Here is a 21832-nt window from a genome sequence, read left to right on the forward strand (position 1 = left end):
TTTTTTTTAGGAGTCGTGGTAGTAGAGGCGGCGCAACTATAACGACATGTGAATAATCCCGCTCACTCTAAAGCGGTACTGAACTGCAGTGGAAACGCAAACCGTGCCGTACTGAGCCGTACCGAGCCGAGTCGTACCACGCAGTGGAAAAGGGCCATTAGTGTAGGACTATCGGTTTTCAGACTAATGGCAGACTGAGTGTTTTTCTATAAATGATATCATTTAAAAAAATGTTTTTTAAAAATCAATCAATAATAAATTATACAATGATACAGATATTGATATAACAACAACAAAATAATTCAAAAAACATTTCCAGTAATTTACAAGCATTAACTTTAACAAATGACATTGTGAATTTGTCAGCCTTTTATCATTTCTGGTTTCACACAAGCGAAAGGCAATCCAATTAAGGTCCTTCAGTCTTTCAGTTGGACGGTATTGCTCTTTGCAGGGAGTAGAGCACAGGGATGTGCAACTCATAATGGACTGTTGGGTTTCCAAGACAACTCAGATCAACAAACCATCTGGTTTTGACGCACAAAGCGCACAGCATCCTACAGCTGCTGAGATGCCAGCAGAGATTTCTGAAGTTCATTCTGAGATGAGGGCGAGAGGGGGGGAAACAGAAAGAATCAAACAAAACTATGTTCTGAGCTTTTGAACCCTGCTGAATTCAACTTGTATTTAGGATATGGGTCTTCTACATGGGAAACTGGTGAAATCCATATATATATATATATATATATACTGTACAATCCAGGCATCTTAACGACAGTAAAAAGACTTAAATCAGTCAAGCTTCACCAGAGAGACCCAAAAAGCTAAAGCAAATCTGAGAAAGTTCACTATGAAAAGAAAGTGTTTCTTACGTCTTTTCTTATTTTGTTTTGTTGATGGCAGGTCATTCAGACAATCACGGCTGTGGATAAAGATGATTTTGCCAATGGAAAGGGATTTTCCTTCTCTTTCCCTGGAGGAATTCCTGCCAACCCCAACTTTACTATTAAAGACAATGAAGGTATGGATGTAGGATAAAAAAAAAAAACATTTATTAATTCATTTATTTATTTGTTTGTTTATTTCATTCGCATTATTTACATTCAAGGAAAACCTGGAAATGTCAGGACATTCATGATTTACATGGCTTTTTTTTTAATATTTGTAGTAAACATACATTTTTCTAGATATAATAACAGGTCTAAAATATTTCATCGGCAAGTTGCTCTTTGTGAGTGTAGTCTCTATAAAATAATATTTAAATATCCTTGTCTGGTAATCACAAACAACTGGAAAAGTCATTGAAATCCATTAGTAAAAATGTGTGGGAATCCTAATTGGCTTGTGTTAATGTGTACGGTCTAATATTCTCTTCCATTACAACAAAAGGCACAAAGTAGCATTCAGAAGATGTTCACTATATATGTTATTTTAATGCAAGCTATAATAATTAATTCACATATATAGGATATTCAAGCTTTCTTTAAATATGTATATATTTTCAAGGGGGGAAAATTACTGCAGAAGTATTCGCATATGATCCATAAACTTCCCGGGTTAATGTTAACCAACTTTTAAGTTATAATTAAATGTCGACCGCAAGCTTAAAAGAGACGATTGATGACAGTTTAGATGCAGACAGAAGTAAAATCCCTTATGCATGAGTAATAGCTGCTGTGAAGGTAAATCAATGAGCTGTAATGGCATTTCTTTCAATAATCAATATCACTATAACACTAAAGTTAGTTATTGCTCTTGCTCTGTTTTTTCCTGTTCTGTGTTTGTTTTGGGCATCTGTATGGCGTGAGAAATATTGGTTTGTTTTCATTCATTTTCATTGATAAAATCAACATGTAATCAACCTTTTCATTTTCCAACTGTTTCTGGTCGATCAGTTACGATATTTAAAACCTGCATTAACAAACCTACAGTGGTTTGCCAGTTTTAGCTGGTCTTCCAGTCTGGTCAAGCTGAATAAAAGTGCCCAAAACCCCTCTAAACTAGCCAACCGACCAGCTAAGACCAGAAAGCCATTTTATGCTAATTGTGTTTTACAGTATCGGTTGTTCATTTAGACCCTCCACGGAGTGGCACCTTTACTCTTCCCTGGGGCAGCATCACTTCTTGTGTGTCTGTGTAGCCTTGGGTGAACTTTAAAGTAACTAGTGAAGCTTTTGTACTCTTCCAGCCACCGCATTTCCAAAATGTAGCTCAAGCACAGTCGGCACGGTTTATTTCCCTCATCTTGTCCCTCGCTGTCGAAGCGCCCCAGTAGAGCTCTGCGCGGGACTGTTTTCTTAAACCCGCACCCGCCCACTCCCGCTGAATGTATGACCAGGACCGCCCGCTCCCGCAACCTATTTGTTCCACTCCCGCCCGCGCCCGCACTGTTTGTGTCCACTCCCGCCCGCTCCCCACGACTTTATCTCAGAGCTTGTGAAAAATGTACACAAATACTCAAACTAAATATTGGTTCAAGTTAACATCCAGAATAACAGACTTTAAACATGATTGCGTTTAAATAAGATGAAGTAACCAATGCTAAACCAAAGCACCACACATGACAAAAACAAATTTTCTGACCACCCACTCCCGCCCGCAGCAAAGGTAAAACCGCCCGCTCCCGCGAGATTTGCGTTGGGTCCCGCGGATCCCGCGGGAGCCCAAACCCAATGCAGCCCTCTACGCCCCAGTATTGCTTTTGAGGGATTATGGATCTAACCTCGCACAGAGGTTCAGTCCCTGTTGCTGTCGAATGAATCACCAGCTCCCTAAACTCCTGAACCGACGGCCTTAATGCAGTACTCACACAGATGTCTGTGGGCTGGAGGTTACCATGGAGACCGCTCTTATCCGAGGTGTGCTGCTCCCGGGGCCAAATCTGGACCCCGAAATCAATAGGGGATTTGAAAATAGGATGGGGAATAAAGGGATAGAAATCAGTTTCTGATGGATACTTTATTAAGTTTTAATTTCATATTTATTTTAATTAGGTTTGTCAATTTAATTATTTAGTAGGCAAAATTCATAAGTTCAAAATCAGCTAGACATAGATGCAATTGGAGGAAACATACACAGTATATGTATTTTTCAAAGCTTTAAATTTTTTAACTTCACACAGCTTCTTAAAAATGGCGCAAGATGCTGAAAAACAATGAAACTTGATGCAAAAGCTAAAGATGTCCCTTTGAAGCATATGTATGATAATTAAAAGTTTGCAGACAGATTACAAGAACACATCCAGATAGACTTGATTACAAAATGGACTGAGATGAAACATTATATCAAATAACACAAGAATATATTGACTTTTAAAGCTGTTTATGTCCATTCAAAGAGTGTAGTTGCCTGCCGAAATAATATCTTCATTTGGGGACTTTTATTAGCATACATTGATATACACAATCAATTAATTTAATCATCATAGCATTTAATTAATTGGATGCATTTTTTTATTTTAATCTACATGATCTTTTAAGAAATGATGGATCGTTTAAGGGGTAGAAAGTGATAATGTAATGTGATTTTAGGAAATAAAGAAGTTACAATGTTACATTTGTGATAAGAAAATTCTTGAATCATCTCTAATTAGAGTGCAAATGTTGCTACTTTTAAAACTAATTGCTGGTAAAGTTTTATATGTTTTATCCCATGTCTCAAGATCAGTAGGGGGAAAGAGAAGAGAGGTAGATTAATGTTATATTGGTAGACAGAATGACTTAGCTACAGGTGCATCTCAATAAATTAGAATGTTGTGGAAAAGTTCATTTATTTCAGTAATTCTTTTACTTTACTTTTACTTTTAGATGGCTGGAGGTGTCTTAATGGCTGCTTTAGTAAACACATTTTAACATGCTGCCTGCCTTTTTCCACCTTTGACTTTTTAAGGCATTCAATGGAGTTACCAAAGCACTGCAAAATAAATACAATTTCCCTCCATCTCCATTTCTGGATTTAAAGGTGCAAATTTATTTGGTACACTTAAAGGGGTCATATGATGCGATTTCAATTTTTCCTTTCTCTTTGGAGTGTTACAAGCTCTTGGTGTCGTGAGTTCCACTCTTTTTCTATCGAGCCAACTGCAGTATGGAGTTTACTTCATTTATCCAGGTGGTACTCAGTGCAAGTCTCACACTCTCTGTCTACTTCTCACACGGTTTCTCGCTCTTTAATCTCTCTCCACTGGGACACGCCACTGTTTACCGGTCTCAGAATTGTCAGCTCTTTCCACGGGTGGTCGATGTCGACGTGCGATGCTCTTACTGTGAGACTGCAAGTAAGTGAAGCCCCCTTGTCTACAAAGACCCAAAGTGCTTCAAATTTAGTAATAATACCACTTTCCCCATTTTTACAAGTGCTGTAAAAGAGTAATAGGGTCTTTATGGAGGTACTTGGTGGCTGGAGGTGTCTTAATGGCTGCTTTAGTAAACACATTTTAACACGCTGCCTGCCTTTTTCCACCTTTGACTTTTTAAGGCATTCAATGGAGTTACCAAAGCACTGCAAAATAAATACAATTTCCCTCCATCTCCATTTCTGGATTTAAAGGTGCAAATTTATTTGGTACACAACGAGAGGGAGGCTAAATGGACTAAATTATTGTCTGTTCACGTTTTGCTTCATGAACGCAGTCTCTGTGTGAATAACGATGTAAGACGGAGGGCCCCAGAGCGCTAAGCGGGACCCTTGCACGGATGTTCAGTTTGATTATGTTCTGTAGTCAATTGCGCTTTGTAGTGGAGCCGAGGGTAATTAGAAAGGTAATATTCACGAGTGAGCTTATGAATGGCATGGTCAAAAACATGCTGAAGGCATGCGAACATGAAATCACAGAATCATTGGCATGCTAATCAGATCCACCTTTGCACACATATCTTAAAGGAACAGTGCACCCAAAAATTGTATCGATTGACTGATTTATTGATTGATTGATAAAATATTGATTTTTTAAAAATAAGTATATCTAAATAGATAAATCAATATGTATTTATTTTTGAGGGTGAATAAATAATACTTAAAAGCGACTGATTTGAAGGAACTATTCCTTTAAGTTGGAATCTCTACCAAAAAAAATCCCATATATATACTATATATATATATTTATTTTTTTTCCACACCTCATTATTTCTCACTCCTCTACACTTTTGATCTATTGTTAGTCGTTTCTGTTTCTCTCACTCTCTGTCTATCCCTCCTGTTTCCCATCTGTCTCTTAAAGACTCTCATCCTATTTCCATTGACTTTCTACGCCTGTATCAATAGGCCTTTAAGGAGAGGTGCTTCTCTTGTCTAACGCTGCCTTGTTTTAATATGCACTCAGCATCTGAGAAGACTTTTCTCATACAGGGTGTCAGTCGGTTGGTGGGTGTCTGGACAGGAAACCAGATAGACTGTAAACCAAGAAGTAACAGGAGAAATGAGTCATTATCCAGTAATTATGATCATTATTATGATGATAAACATGCTAAGGCCACTTCCTAAGAGGAGGATGATGATGATAATGCAATACAGTCTGAGGATAACATAATGAGTAATACGTGACCAGATGACCATGATAAAACACGGGGACAGGATATATGTTCAATATAATGCAAGTCAAGAGGTCTAGGGGTGGTTCATAAGACTCATATAATAGCTTTGTGTGAGAAACAGACAGAAATTTAAGCCATTTTTCTCTTATAACCTCAACATTTGGCCTAGTTGCTCTTGGTGCTTTCATAAAAGCTTAAAAGTGTGATTCATGAATAGATCTTTATTTTGAGTTGAATCATTGCAGTGAATCAGTAGGTCCAGACCTGAATGATTCAGACTATCAGATTATTTATGAATAAAAACCTAAATTATTCAGTGTAATGGCTTTATTGTAATTACTTTCTGTAAGGTTTTTTTTTGCAAAATATCTAAGAAGAATAGCTTAACTTTCATTGGACTACTGTGGATCGAGTAGCTTCTATTTTGTTAAACTGCAGTTTTAAAGTATCTTAAAGGGGTCATATGATGCGATTTAAATTTTTCCTTTCTCTTTGGAGTGTTACAAGCTCTTGGTGCATAAAGAAGATCTGTAAAGTTGCAAAGACTAAAGTCTCAAATCCAAAGAGGTATTCTTTATAAAAGTTAACGAGTCAACCACGCCTACCTAAAACGGCTCATTCTAACACGCCCCCACATATCTACGTCACAATGTGGGAAGATTTGCATAACACGCTTTGTAAAAATCGACGCGTTTCAGAAAGGGGGGGGCATAGAGGAGAAACAATAATGTACAGTATGTGGAAAATAATGTGTTTTTTTAACCTTAAACTGCATAAACACATTTCATTACATCTCATATGACCCCTTTAAATCTAATGTATCTATGACCGTGATATTTATCAGCATGGAAATGAAGGCCGGTGGTCTGGATTATATCATGAGTGGTGCTCGAAGAAAAGAGCTCGGGGCATTTCTCTGTCTCCTCTCTATCTCATTCACACACATATTGTTTGCCTTAGCTCTAGATGGCCCTCAGGCAAACAGCAGGATCATCAGGCTGCCCTCAACACCACTGCCTCCTATTGAGTTTAACACCTGCCGGTTCTCAGGAGAGAAGAGCTCTGCTTACATACTGTGTACTCAAGGGTATAAGTGGTTTTTTATGTCTCACGGTGTGGTTTTTATCACAACTCTGTGGTCACAGCTTCGGTTTGGTTTGGAAAATGTTCTGTTTGTTGCCATTTTTATTTTTACATTTTTGTTAAAAGGACAAAGACACCACTATGTCTCAGGCATTTAATGAGAGCATTAAGTGCATGCTATTAATTGTATTTATATTGTCTTTTTTCAATTAAATATTTATTTTAATTTATCAATGAGAGAGAGAAAAACTCTCATGTAGCCATCTGATAATCTGGTAGCCATCATTTCAGAAGTGTCAAATGTAATAATACATTTTTTATTTTATTTGTTTTTTATTATTATTATTCTCTTATCTCTTACTTTTAATTGGACGAGAAATCAAATGCACTGCTGGACAATAACCAATAATTCGTTTTCTATAGTATTTTTTCTTAGATTTTCCTAATGCCAATTTTGTGATTTGTTTATATACTACAACTTTTTTTCCCATTTTTTATGACAGAATAAAGCAGAATAGTTTCTATACTGTAATAAATGCTATTTCAATTAGCTCTGCATTTTTCATATACTTTATTTATTACCTGGAGATGACTTAAAAAACACACATAGATGGATGGATGGATGGATGGATGGATGGATAGATAGATAGATAGATAGATAGATAGATAGATAGCAGAGGTGGACAGTAACTAAGTACATTTACTCGAGTATTGTACTTAAGTACACTTTTTGAGTATCTGTACTTTACTTGAGTATTATTTTTTCTGGGAACTTATGACTTTAACTTCACTACATTTGAAAGACAAATATTGTACTTTTCACTCCACTACATTTCTATCAAGGTCCTCGAAGTAGAAAGTCGTTACTATGTAGCAGCTTTGAAAGTCAGTGGGTGATTTCTTTCTTCTCTAAAAACTGTCTTTTTTTCAGACAGTTTATCAGTAATCACTCTTGGGGCTTAAAAGCAAGTACTTCTGTACTTTTACTTAAGTAAAAATCTGTCTTTACAACTTTTACTTGTAATGGATTAATGTTTGACCAGCAGTATCTGTACTTTCACTCAAGTAATGGAGTGGAGTACTTTGTCCGCCTCTGATAGATAGATAGATAGATAGATCAACATAGTTATCATTTAATTTATTTCACTTTAATCTTGTGTTTGGCACATAAAAACTAAACGGACTGTGACTGGTTACTTTGTGTGCTGATAGTCAAAGATTTGGGTACATGAAACTAATTATTAGCATTACAAAGATGCTGCTCAGATTGACTGTCTTTCTGGCTCTGAATTAAAAGATTTTAGCCAAACAGAGATGTTCAAAATAAATTAGGTCTCCCCCAGCTGGCACCTGGCTTGGGCTGTTTTTCAAAAGTATTCATACCAGACGCTGAATTTGAGCGAGAAACATGACCTAACTTCACAAATACTCAGAATTAGTCTTCCCTTGATCATTGTGTTGGTGCCAAATCATCACGATGACATTTTCTTTTCCCTTTTTTTTCACGGGCAATTAAACCAGCGCTCAGATCTTCAGGCATCTTTTTGCACGCTTGCATACAGAAAGACCTTTCTAGTACAGCCCCTCATCAGAGGAGTTGAAAGCTGTTGCTGTCAGGCTGATGATATTTGGGAATTTTAATTAGTCGTAGTGTCGCTCAGATATCCTGCCACTGCAGTGAAGGTTGAAGTGTTGTTATGCGACAGAACGTGACTGTTTTCCCACTGAAAGATGCTTTTTGTTGCTTCAAGATGATCATTTTTAATTGAAATGGTCATTGTTTTTTTCCGTTAGTTGTTTAAGGGGAAAGATAAATCAGCGGATATTCTGACAGTAGGTTAGGGAATGCCGCAGTATTGCTTAGATATTTTCTAATTCTATTAAATACTTTATTTATTTTAGTTCTTTGATAACTTATTAACTACACTACGCTGAGGTTTTGAAGTCCTTTGAGATCAGAGAGACAAACGCAGACTGTAACAAACAGAATTATGTCCAAAAATCCACACTTTATTGGGTGCAATTGAAGACTTACGGTAAAAAATTGCAATCAAAAATTCTAAAATGTACTCTAATGTAATGTATCTTTTGGTAACATTTTATTTCGATAGTCCACTTTAGACATTCTACTAACTATAAGTATATTTGCAACTACAAGTCAACTAACTCTCATTAGAGTATTAGTAGTGTTAAGTTAGGGTTGGATAGAAGAAGTTAACGTTCTTGAAAATGTAATTATAGTCAGTAGAATGTCTGTTGGTGCATCATCAAAAGTGTTAGCAAATATTAAGCAGACAGTCGAACTAATACTATAATATCTGCTAGTTGACATGTAGTTACTTATAGTTATTTGTAGTGGACTATCTAAATAAAGTGGTATCACTTGTCTTTGTTTTTTCACTTATGGCAGAAATATTATATTATATTATATTATATTATATTATATTATTCCTCCAGACCAAGAGAGAACAACTTTTAAGTCAAGAAAGTTAAGTTGTGAAGACTGACAAAAAAAAATAATGCATAGCCTCTTTGGCTTTCGTACATTTCTGACCCTGCAAGCAAGATTTCTTGTATTATGTAATGTCTGCAGTGAACAAGGTGTTGATGTCAGCTTCATAAGGGAGTAGATTTCAGACTTTACATCTCTCTTGTTCTCTCTGGCTCTCTTTTTTGATCACGCATTACAGTACATTGTTTAGAAATGCGTGTTCTCTGTAGTGTGTCTCTGTGATTATTTATGGGACACAGTTGGGTGCCAGGAGTGAGAGCTTTTTGTGTCTGTGCAGGTGTTTAATGCTGCTGGCAGGAAATGTTTTTCGTTGCAGCAAGACACACAGCAGCTTCCGACGTACACATATGTGTGCATTATTCATGTTAAAATCCATATGCATGCGCTCATCCACATGACATGTAATGCAATTGAAGTATCTGTCAAGTAATATGGACCATATGTAATCAAGTATGTGCAGAAGCATGTTTTTGAGAGGGGAAAAGAAATACAATAGCACTGTATAATATTTTATTGTTAACGTTTACACGTGTACTGTATATAAGCAATATCACACAAGCAAGAGCAGATATTAGGATCAATAGCGTGAATATATTTCTTTTAACTAAGACAAAAATAATATTTAGCAACTTGCTTTTTAGACACACTGTAGCTCAATTTATATGGACAGTAAATTGTTTCATTCTTGAATTAATCTGTTTTTGAACAAATTGTTTGAATGAATGATTCAATGACTCACTCAAAGATGGTCACTTGTTTAATTCCTGAATGAATCAGTTGTTTTGAACAAATTGGTTGGATGAATGATTCAATGACTCATTCATAAAGACTGTCACTGTTTCATTCCAGAATGAGTGTGTGTTTTTGAAAGAATTGTTTGAGTGAATGATTCAATGACTCACTTTTTTAATTCCTGAATTAATCTGTGTATTTGAACAAATCGGTTGAGTGATTGATTCAGTGATTTCACACAACCACGGACACTTGTTTAATTAAAGACCGTCACAGTTTAATTCCTGAATGAATAAGTGTATTTAAATTAATTGGCGATAAGTGGCTCACTCAAGCCACTTATCGCCACCTACCTGTGTGTCAACCTAATCAGTGTTGGTCATTTTCTTTTTTCTTTTTTTGTCATTTACATGGTGCATAAAACATAATATTGCATTTAATTTTACAGGTAAAATGTACAGAATTATTCTGGGTTTTATTTAATAGAAGTTTCTTACCCAAAGATTGATAAAAGTCACTTTATACAAAGCAGCTGTCTATCAGGAGTCTGTAATATGCCACATAGGCCTCTAATGGACTTGAATTCAAATGTTGCTCAGATCAGATCTGCCATACCCCTCTCTCTTGCTATTTGACTCATTTGCTGCTCAATTTCATTTGATTCCACCGTATCCTTGTCTGTATAGCATCCTTCTCTCAGAATGCTTAGAAACGCAGGGATTGCTGGAGGACGTGATGAAGTTCAGAAAGAGCGAGATGGAGGCTCATTAGGTTGATTCTCGGGTTAAGAGCTTTGCTCGCTGTGCTGTAGGCAGCCAGTATTAGACAGACCTCGTGTGTTCAGGGCTCAGAGAATGTGAGTTCTCCCATTAAAAGCCCATCTGTGGGAATGGGGCTCCTAAATGCTCTGAAACGGCACACTCGGGCAGAGAGCCTCAGCGAGAGTGGCCTGTGCTCAAACCAGGCTAATTTAATACAATGATCTCTTATCTGCACTCTTCCCCCTCTCTGTTTTTCCTCTTGTTCTCTCTTAGTCTCTGTCTTTATCTTTGTCTGTTATTGCTCTCATTACTTCTGCTTTTCACCCTCAAATTTTCCTCATTTTCTTTTTTTTCATTCATTTTCAGTTCTTCATTTCATTTCAATTGAATTGCTCATTGTTCTGTTACCATTTATTTGCTTTTTATATTTCTTTGACTGTGAGCACTTTTAGTCCTGTGGACTTCTACCAGCGCTCAGATCTTCAGGCATCTTTTTGCACGCTTGCATACAGAAAGACCTTTCTAGTACAGCCCCTCATCAGAGGAGTTGAAAGCTGTTGCTGTCAGGCTGATGATATTTGGGAATTTTAATTAGTCGTAGTGTCGCTCAGATATCCTGCCACTGCAGTGAAGGTTGAAGTGTTGTTATGCGACAGAACGTGACTGTTTTCCCACTGAAAGATGCTTTTTGTTGCTTCAAGATGATCATTTTTAATTGAAATGGTCATTGTTTTTTTCCGTTAGTTGTTTAAGGGGAAAGATAAATCAGCGGATATTCTGACAGTAGGTTAGGGAATGCCGCAGTATTGCTTAGATATTTTCTAATTCTATTAAATACTTTATTTATTTTAGTTCTTTGATAACTTATTAACTACACTACGCTGAGGTTTTGAAGTCCTTTGAGATCAGAGAGACAAACGCAGACTGTAACAAACAGAATTATGTCCAAAAATCCACACTTTATTGGGTGCAATTGAAGACTTACGGTAAAAAATTGCAATCAAAAATTCTAAAATGTACTCTAATGTAATGTATCTTTTGGTAACATTTTATTTCGATAGTCCACTTTAGACATTCTACTAACTATAAGTATATTTGCAACTACAAGTCAACTAACTCTCATTAGAGTATTAGTAGTGTTAAGTTAGGGTTGGATAGAAGAAGTTAACGTTCTTGAAAATGTAATTATAGTCAGTAGAATGTCTGTTGGTGCATCATCAAAAGTGTTAGCAAATATTAAGCAGACAGTCGAACTAATACTATAATATCTGCTAGTTGACATGTAGTTACTTATAGTTATTTGTAGTGGACTATCTAAATAAAGTGGTATCACTTGTCTTTGTTTTTTCACTTATGGCAGAAATAATGTTAACCATCAACCAAATAATTATCAGTCTTATTTTACTATTATTTATATACTATTATAATATTTTGAATTGGCTTTTATTTCTATATTTGCAGTTCTCATTTTAGTTGTAGTAATTTTGTTATGTGCTTTTGGCATTTTTATTATTATTTTTTATATATATATTTCAGTTTAGCTTTATTTCATTTCATTTTTTGTCATTTTAGTACTTCAGCTTAAACTTATTTTGTTAACATTATTTTGTTAACAATTTGTTAGAATTAGATAACTACATTAGTTAACATGAACTAAAAATGAAAAATAATTCTATAATCATAGTTAATGTTAATTTCAACATTTACTAATACATTATTAATATCAAAAGTTGTTAACATTATTTAATGGACCTGAGCTGACATGAACTAACAAAAAAACAGCTATATTTGTATTTTCTAACATTAACAAAGTTTAATAAATACTGCAGCAAATAAATTGCTCATTGTTAGTAAGTTTTAGTTAATGCATCAACTCATGTTAACTAATGAGACCTTATTGTAACGTTTTTGAATGGTTAATGAAATAAAAGTTACAGCAAAAATAGCAAATAACAATATACTTGAAAAAGAGGCATTACCATTCAAGTCTAACTTATTCTAGTACAGCCACGTTTTTGTTGTTATTGAATACTGAATGCCCTTTCATTTTGACTTTAAATTACTGCTCTCCTGTGCACATTTCTATGCAGTTGCTAAGGTGTTCTGTGTGGTTGTTAGGGTGATTCTAGTTCTACGGTGCAAGTCGGTGGGATTTTTTTCCATCTGTTTCATCGTATGCCAGGCAAAATGCCTAAAAAAGTCTGCTTAGGAAAACAACACCGCAACAAGGTGTTTGAGGATTTATTCATGTACAAATGGTGAAGGATTAATTATGCGCCAGAGTTGAATATTTTAGGCTTGGAGTTTGTTAAAATCCCTAACCTTGAGTATGAGCCATAGTAACGGTTCTACTTTCCACATAAACCATCCTGAATAAATGCTTTGCTACAAGTGCACAGACTGTGTTGCATAACAGACATTTGGGGGCTGCTTTTGACAAGGATAAATTATTAAAAGCGATGGACTTAAAACAAGCGTGTAAATATTGAGCTGAGAAACAGCATGCGCACCAAGTGCCTGCCAAACGTTTGTGTAGTAAGCCGTTTTTTCCATCAACTCACCCGTTCAGAAACAGCAGTTTATCTGTGGAAATGGCAGTATTTGTATCAAGTAAAATCAAAATGGCCCTTTTTCCTGCTGAAGTGGGCAAAATGTGACCTCCTGCTCACCACGGGGCGGCTGTTTGCCCCGCTTAAATATGAATTAAAAGACCAGTTTTGGGAGCTGGAAGTTGAAGTGCTAGCAACAAAATATAGTTGAGGTGAGAAAGTGCACTAGTAACCACATTGACTTGTCTGTCATATGCATCTGCATGCAAGTATTTAAAAAGCATCCATAATCTCCAACAAATAACTTAAATATGATATTTATCTTTGCAAAAAAAAAAAAAAAAGAGCTGATTGACATTGCAAGTGCTTGACATCTCAAATGAGCTGTTTGACAGTGTTGAGTGAAGCAGCGAATTGAAAACAAATTAATTGGCTATGGAGTGCTAGCTGCCAATCAAACAGCATCTCATTAGCATAGGCACATTATTTGACCAATGGAAATGAATTCCTTTGAAGGTATATGGAAATGTTGTGTGTGATGAGGTTGAGTAAGACCTTGTTTTCCCCCCAGATCAGTTGTAGGTTGTAGGTAGCTGAAATATTGGCAGATGTGAAGGTGGTGGTTTCAGTCTGGTTTTGTGTCCTGAACATACAGCTTATTTTCTCACATGTCAGTTTGAGCAGTGTTGCAGTACAATTAGAGACAGCGTGCTGTCAGCCACCAGCGGGTGAGGACGAAACGTCAACATAAACCAAGACAGAAATGCTTCCCTGTCTACAAAGCTTGAACCTTTTCCCGTTTATTTGTTTTAAGCAACATCTGGGGAACAGCTTATTGTTTGTAAGACTTTAGAGTTAGAAGAGTATTTTTTGTTTTGGAAATTCATCAGGGTGCATGAAATAAACTTTTCCATTAAGAGCCGATGTTCACTGTCTGCATTTGATTTTCTGTGTTTTTTCTCTTTACGAAGGTGTATATAAGACCACTTGGAATCAACCTTTGGGTTAAATACTTCATTTGAATGAATTCATTAAAATAAAATTGGAATAAATAGATACATCATCACCTTTTAAATTCAACGCATATTAAATGAAATAATACTGTGTGTGTAACTCTAGGAATTCTATCAGATGTTCAGATCAGAGGAACAGGGCATATATTAATGTATTTAATAATTTTAACAATAATAATTTATTAATAATTATTAATTAATAATAATAATAATAATAATTAATGCAGCAAGACACACAGCAGCTTCCGACGTACACATATGTGTGCATTATTCATGTTAAAATCCATATGCATGCGCTCATCCACATGACATGTAATGCAATTGAAGTATCTGTCAAGTAATATGGACCATATGTAATCAAGTATGTGCAGAAGCATGTTTTTGAGAGGGGAAAAGAAATACAATAGCACTGTATAATATTTTATTGTTAACGTTTACACGTGTACTGTATATAAGCAATATCACACAAGCAAGAGCAGATATTAGGATCAATAGCGTGAATATATTTCTTTTAACTAAGACAAAAATAATATTTAGCAACTTGCTTTTTAGACACACTGTAGCTCAATTTATATGGACAGTAAATTGTTTCATTCTTGAATTAATCTGTTTTTGAACAAATTGTTTGAATGAATGATTCAATGACTCACTCAAAGATGGTCACTTGTTTAATTCCTGAATGAATCAGTTGTTTTGAACAAATTGGTTGGATGAATGATTCAATGACTCATTCATAAAGACTGTCACTGTTTCATTCCAGAATGAGTGTGTGTTTTTGAAAGAATTGTTTGAGTGAATGATTCAATGACTCACTTTTTTAATTCCTGAATTAATCTGTGTATTTGAACAAATCGGTTGAGTGATTGATTCAGTGATTTCACACAACCACGGACACTTGTTTAATTAAAGACCGTCACAGTTTAATTCCTGAATGAATAAGTGTATTTAAATTAATTGGCGATAAGTGGCTCACTCAAGCCACTTATCGCCACCTACCTGTGTGTCAACCTAATCAGTGTTGGTCATTTTCTTTTTTCTTTTTTTGTCATTTACATGGTGCATAAAACATAATATTGCATTTAATTTTACAGGTAAAATGTACAGAATTATTCTGGGTTTTATTTAATAGAAGTTTCTTACCCAAAGATTGATAAAAGTCACTTTATACAAAGCAGCTGTCTATCAGGAGTCTGTAATATGCCACATAGGCCTCTAATGGACTTGAATTCAAATGTTGCTCAGATCAGATCTGCCATACCCCTCTCTCTTGCTATTTGACTCATTTGCTGCTCAATTTCATTTGATTCCACCGTATCCTTGTCTGTATAGCATCCTTCTCTCAGAATGCTTAGAAACGCAGGGATTGCTGGAGGACGTGATGAAGTTCAGAAAGAGCGAGATGGAGGCTCATTAGGTTGATTCTCGGGTTAAGAGCTTTGCTCGCTGTGCTGTAGGCAGCCAGTATTAGACAGACCTCGTGTGTTCAAGGCTCAGAGAATGTGAGTTCTCCCATTAAAAGCCCATCTGTGGGAATGGGGCTCCTAAATGCTCTGAAACGGCACACTCGGGCAGAGAGCCTCAGCGAGAGTGGTCTGTGCTCAAACCAGGCTAATTTAATACAATGATCTCTTATCTGCACTCTTCCCCCTCTCTGTTTTTCCTCTTGTTCTCTCTTAGTCTCTGTCTTTATCTTTGTCTGTTATTGCTCTCATTACTTCTGCTTTTCACCCTCAAATTTTCCTCATTTTCTTTTTTTTCATTCATTTTCAGTTCTTCATTTCATTTCAATTGAATTGCTCATTGTTCTGTTACCATTTATTTGCTTTTTATATTTCTTTGACTGTGAGCACTTTTAGTCCTGTGGACTTCTAGAAATCAAGCTCTTTTGAAACACTTTGCAACACTTTTTTTTTTTTTTTCAGAGATTGTACATGCATTTTGCCATAACCATTATTTTTCTTAAACAACAAATGTCATTAAGTGGTCAGTGATAGTGATAGAAATAGCATTTTTAAACATTTTTTGGATAATTTTTTATTATTTTCATTTTTTGATACTATTGTCTCCTTGTCAGCCGAGTACATTAACTTTTGATTTTTGATTTATTTATTTTTTTATTTTTTTTTTTTGGTAAATTGTTTTGGTTTTGGTGGTAATTACAGAAAACTGAGATAGTCATAATTTGTATAAAAATTGAAATAATTTTCACACAAATACTAAAAAAATGGTACATATATATATATATGTGTGTGTGTGTGTGTGTGTGTGTGTGTGTGTGTGTGTGTGTGGAAGTAGATCATTCCACTCTGTAGCCAGATTATAATTTTTTTAAATTATGTTCTAAAAATTATTATTATTTATATAAATGATCACTGTTGTTATTATTATTGTTGTTGTTGTATGATTGGGTTTCATATTTCATGATCCAAAAATAAACAACACAATCTCATGGCAAGTTATAACTATTTTACATTTTGGCAAATTGGTGGCTTATTCATATGGATTTCTACAGTCTCATTCATACATTTTCAAATGATCAGCATAAGATCAGCGCTTACGCCCCACTGATGATTGTATATCTTATGTGTTTATCTTAAAATTTTACGTTTTCATATGAATTCATATGAAAAATAGGTGTAAAATAGGTACATTTTCCCATAAAATTAGGCTAAAATAAATGACAGGGGCCTGTTTTTTAGACTATTATTTAATGTGACAGCCATATAGCAAAGAAAACAAGTTGAAATCTGTCACTGTTCACTCCCCCTCCTGTTCCACATTTAAAAATCATGTGGATTTTTTTTTCAAACAGCAACAGATGTCAAGTTTCAAAAAGCAATTTAAAGCCAGAAATGTAATCTGAAGCCATTTGATAGCTGTGTGAGTGCTTTCTAAGTAATGGTGACCTTATCTGTGTGTCTGTCCGCAGACAGCACTGCCAGCATCATCGCCAGACGGCGGCGATTCCACAGACTGACCCAGGAACTATACGAGCTCCCGGTGGTGGTTTGGGATGACGGGGAACCCGTCCTGAGCAGCACCAGTACCCTCATGCTCAGGGTGTGTTCCTGCCAGAGAGGCACCAGACTGAAGATCTGCCAGGGCGAAGCGTTCCTCTCCTCCGCAGGGCTCAGCACAGGCGCTCTCATAGCCATACTGCTCTGTGTGCTGATTTTACTGGGTGAGTTCAACCTGGGAATGATGCTGAAAAAAACACTCAAACACATGATCCTTCAGATTATGAGAGCAACATCATTTAAAACATATGAACAGGGCCAAAAGAAACATATAAGTGTTGGCATTTGTAAAGCTTTTAACTTATTTAACATGCATATTAAGAATAAATAATCTAATGCAGGGTTTTGTAGGATTATGGATGTTAGGTGATAATATTATAGCTTAATTTAAATGAATGACTGATAAATGATAAAAATGTAAATACTGTAGGTACATATTAAAAATAGCAAATAATGTTTAATAAAATAATATAATAATACAATTCAAGTAATTACAAAATAATATTTATTATTGTTAGTGGTAGTGGTATTATAAGACTAGGTATATATATATATATATAGAGAGAGAGAGAGAGAGAGAGAGAGACCATTTGTCTCACATCTTTAAATTATGTTATTGCATTATGTGTTTTCATTATTTCCATTTTACATTACATTGAATTTACTTTAAAATGTTATTTACAAATGACTTATTTAACATATTTATCGTTTTTGCATTTAATAATATTATTGCTTATTTAATTAAATGACTGGTGGATAATTGTACATTTTTAAATAATTACACGTTATATAAAGTAATAAAAATAGTAAATAATGTTTAATTAAAATAAAATATAAAATAAAATCAATTCAATAAAAAAAACATTTTCTTACATATATACAATTTATGTACAATTTATAATTTCATTATTTACTATTTTTATTTAATTTTATATAAAATGTTTATTTAGTGTATTTATAATGTTTACATTTAGTAGAATTAAATCATGTAAAAAATATTTAATTATAAATGAATAAATAATAGTAATAATATAGTAAATAACGTTTAATAAAATATATAATGTACTAATATATTTTGAATGTAATAGAATTGAATAATAAAGTAAATGAGACTTTTTACTAAAATACGTATTAATGTAAATCTGATGGGTTTTCTTCTTTAACTTGTTGCCGTTTAGCACCTTTCCAGTTGTATTATTCACAGCAGGATTCTGGCATTAATTTGTCATAATTCCAGTTGATCCAGCCCTGTTTAACTCTTGACTTTTCATCTTTCACCTTGTAAACCTGTGGATCAAAATTAAGGAGCGTACTTAAAGGATTTCATGGGTCTCTCAACAGCAGGTGAAGGGTCGTGACTGCATCAAAATGTCATGAACAGAACACTGAAGAATGCTTTAGTATTCACAGCAGGGCAGAGTTTTCATTATTTCCATTTTACATTACATTGAATTTACTTTAAAATGTTATTTAAAAATGACTTATTTAACATATTTATCGTTTTTGCATTTAATAATATTATTGCTTATTTAATTAAATGACTGGTGGATAATTGTACATTTTTAAATAATTACACGTTATATAAAGTAATAAAAATAGTAAATAATGTTTAATTAAAATAAAATATAAAATAAAATCAATTCAATAAAAAAAACATTTTCTTACATATATACAATTTATGTACAATTTATAATTTCATTATTTACTATTTTTATTTAATTTTATATAAAATGTTTATTTAGTGTATTTATAATGTTTACATTTAGTAGAATTAAATCATGTAAAAAATATTTAATTATAAATGAATAAATAATAGTAATAATATAGTAAATAACGTTTAATAAAATATATAATGTACTAATATATTTTGAATGTAATAGAATTGAATAATAAAGTAAATGAGACTTTTTACTAAAATACGTATTCATGTAAATCTGATGGGTTTTCTTGTTTAACTTGTTGCCGTTTAGCACCTTTCCAGTTGTATTATTCATTAATTTGTCATAATTCCAGTTGATCCAGCCCTGTTTAACTCTTGACTTTTCATCTTTCACCTTGTAAACCTGTGGATCAAAATTAAGGAGCGTACTTAAAGGATTTCATGGGTCTCTCAACAGCAGGTGAAGGGTCGTGACTGCATCAAAATGTCATGAACAGAACACTGAAGAATGCTTTAGTATTCACAGCAGGGCAGATAGAGATGAACTCTCATATGACAGCATGAATAAATGAACGTCATGATGACAGTATGACAATACAGTTATAATCCAACAAATTAAAGTGTTGTACTACTATCTACAGTAGTAGAATCTCTACCAGTCACACACTTCTATTGTTGCACATTTAATAAAAATGCTTACATTTATTTTACTCTTTATTATTCAATTATATTACATTAAAAATATTATATAATATATTTTAGTAAACATTGTGTATTTTTTTTACTTATTTATATTTAAACATTATTTTATATTATTCAGTTCTATTAAATCTATTAAATGAATATGATGAACAATATTTAAATAAAATAAATTAGTAAATAATTTAAAAATACATAATATACATAATATAGTTTTTATTTAATTTTATATAAAATGTTTATTTAGTGTATTTATAATGTTTACATTTAGTAGAATTAAATCATGTAAAAAATATTTAATTATAAATGAATAAATAATAGTAATAATATAGTAAATAACGTTTAATAAAATATATAATGTACTAATATATTTTGAATGTAATAGAATTGAATAATAAAGTAAATGAGACTTTTTACTAAAATACGTATTCATGTAAATCTGATGGGTTTTCTTGTTTAACTTGTTGCCGTTTAGCACCTTTCCAGTTGTATTATTCATTAATTTGTCATAATTCCAGTTGATCCAGCCCTGTTTAACTCTTGACTTTTCATCTTTCACCTTGTAAACCTGTGGATCAAAATTAAGGAGCGTACTTAAAGGATTTCATGGGTCTCTCAACAGCAGGTGAAGGGTCGTGACTGCATCAAAATGTCATGAACAGAACACTGAAGAATGCTTTAGTATTCACAGCAGGGCAGATAGAGATGAACTCTCATATGACAGCATGAATAAATGAACGTCATGATGACAGTATGACAATACAGTTATAATCCAACAAATTAAAGTGTTGTACTACTATCTACAGTAGTAGAATCTCTACCAGTCACACACTTCTATTGTTGCACATTTAATAAAAATGCTTACATTTATTTTACTCTTTATTATTCAATTATATTACATTAAAAATATTATATAATATATTTTAGTAAACATTGTGTATTTTTTTTACTTATTTATATTTAAACATTATTTTATATTATTCAGTTCTATTAAATGCAAATGATAAATATGATGAACAATATTTAAATAAAATAAATTAGTAAATAATTTAAAAATACATAATATAGTATATAATAAACATGGTAGATAAACATGTTTAAATATAAGGTGTGTGTTCGATGTTTATTTATTTATTTTTTTTAATATTATATTATATTACATTATTTTTATTGACATTATTTACTATTCTTAATATGTACCTATTTAATAAAAGATAAATATTTAAGCAATAATACTGTTGACTAATTTGAATAATAAGGTGGTAGTAAATAATGTTTTCTAATATAATATAATATAATATAATAGCCCAAAATGTAGATAGAGAGACTAAAGAAACGGAAGAAGAATTGAGGAAGGTTACAAAAGTAAAGTATATTTTACAGAAAGTGCCACGGTAAATGTCGAATGGAGCGTGAAACAGCGGAACAACAGATGTGGGGAAATAGCGAGGAAATCTGCGAACAGAAAGGAGTGAGAGACAGAGAGTGAGCCGCTGACAGTTTTGTATTAAAGGTGCGAGTTGAAGAAAGTAAGCAGCATATGTAATAATCCTCTCTCATGCAGACATTACCACCTTTCCTCCTCTCATTGTCTGCTCTCATCCCTTTCCTCCCTCTCTCCGGCCCTGGATGGATGGGTTAGGTCTCACCTCGCGGCTGTGATGCTCTCTCCTGTTCAAAAGCGAGAGAGATGTTCAGCACTCACCCTAGCAGATGCCGGGGCTAAATATAGTCCTGAACCTCCCGCTCCGTTCGGCACATCCCGGCTCAAACACGGCTCTGTTTGCTCCTGCTAAAATCTACTTGTTGATCAAATCTCCCTCCTTCCACTCCACAGATCTGCTTGGTAGATTTGCTTGCTTTAGCAGAGCCGATTACATTACAAGATACTTGTTTGTTAGCAAACATTGAACAGACTGTGTCACTTTTTAGCGTTTTGTGTAACAGCACAATGGTGTGGTTGCTGTGCAATATTCTTACAACAGATTGCAATATGTTTCATTGTATTTCTGTGTACCAGAATTACCAAACTTGCATTCAGAGCTGTAGTCAAGATCAGATATTACAAGACCCGAGCAATTTCGCTAGTTAGAACAATCCACACACCATATATAATAAAAATAATTTATTTGAAAAGTATTCATTAATAAGTAATAATATTTATAATAATTGTTAAAAAATAAATTATTTTATTTAGTGTGTCTGTATATAATTTCTTCACTCATGATATTATATATTATAATAAATATTATATATCATATAATATAATATGTAA

General features: G+C 33.8%; 1 protein-coding gene across 6 annotated transcripts in view; it reads left to right on the top strand.

Moving 5' to 3' along the window:
* Nucleotides 1-21832, top strand: part of LOC107753260 (cadherin-18) — a 136097-nt gene that overhangs the window by 111228 nt on the left and 3037 nt on the right. For all 6 annotated transcript variants that reach the window (XM_016569384.1, XM_016569387.1, XM_016569385.1 and 3 more), the window contains exons 10-11: nt 904-1021; nt 17111-17362. In XM_016569384.1, coding sequence (XP_016424870.1) covers nt 904-1021; nt 17111-17362 — 370 coding nt within the window. The remainder of the gene's footprint in view (nt 1-903; nt 1022-17110; nt 17363-21832) is intronic.

This window comes from Sinocyclocheilus rhinocerous, unplaced genomic scaffold, assembly GCF_001515625.1.
Source record: "Sinocyclocheilus rhinocerous isolate Xijiao unplaced genomic scaffold, SAMN03320098_v1.1 scaffold411, whole genome shotgun sequence".
NCBI classification, from domain to species: domain Eukaryota; kingdom Metazoa; phylum Chordata; class Actinopteri; order Cypriniformes; family Cyprinidae; genus Sinocyclocheilus; species Sinocyclocheilus rhinocerous.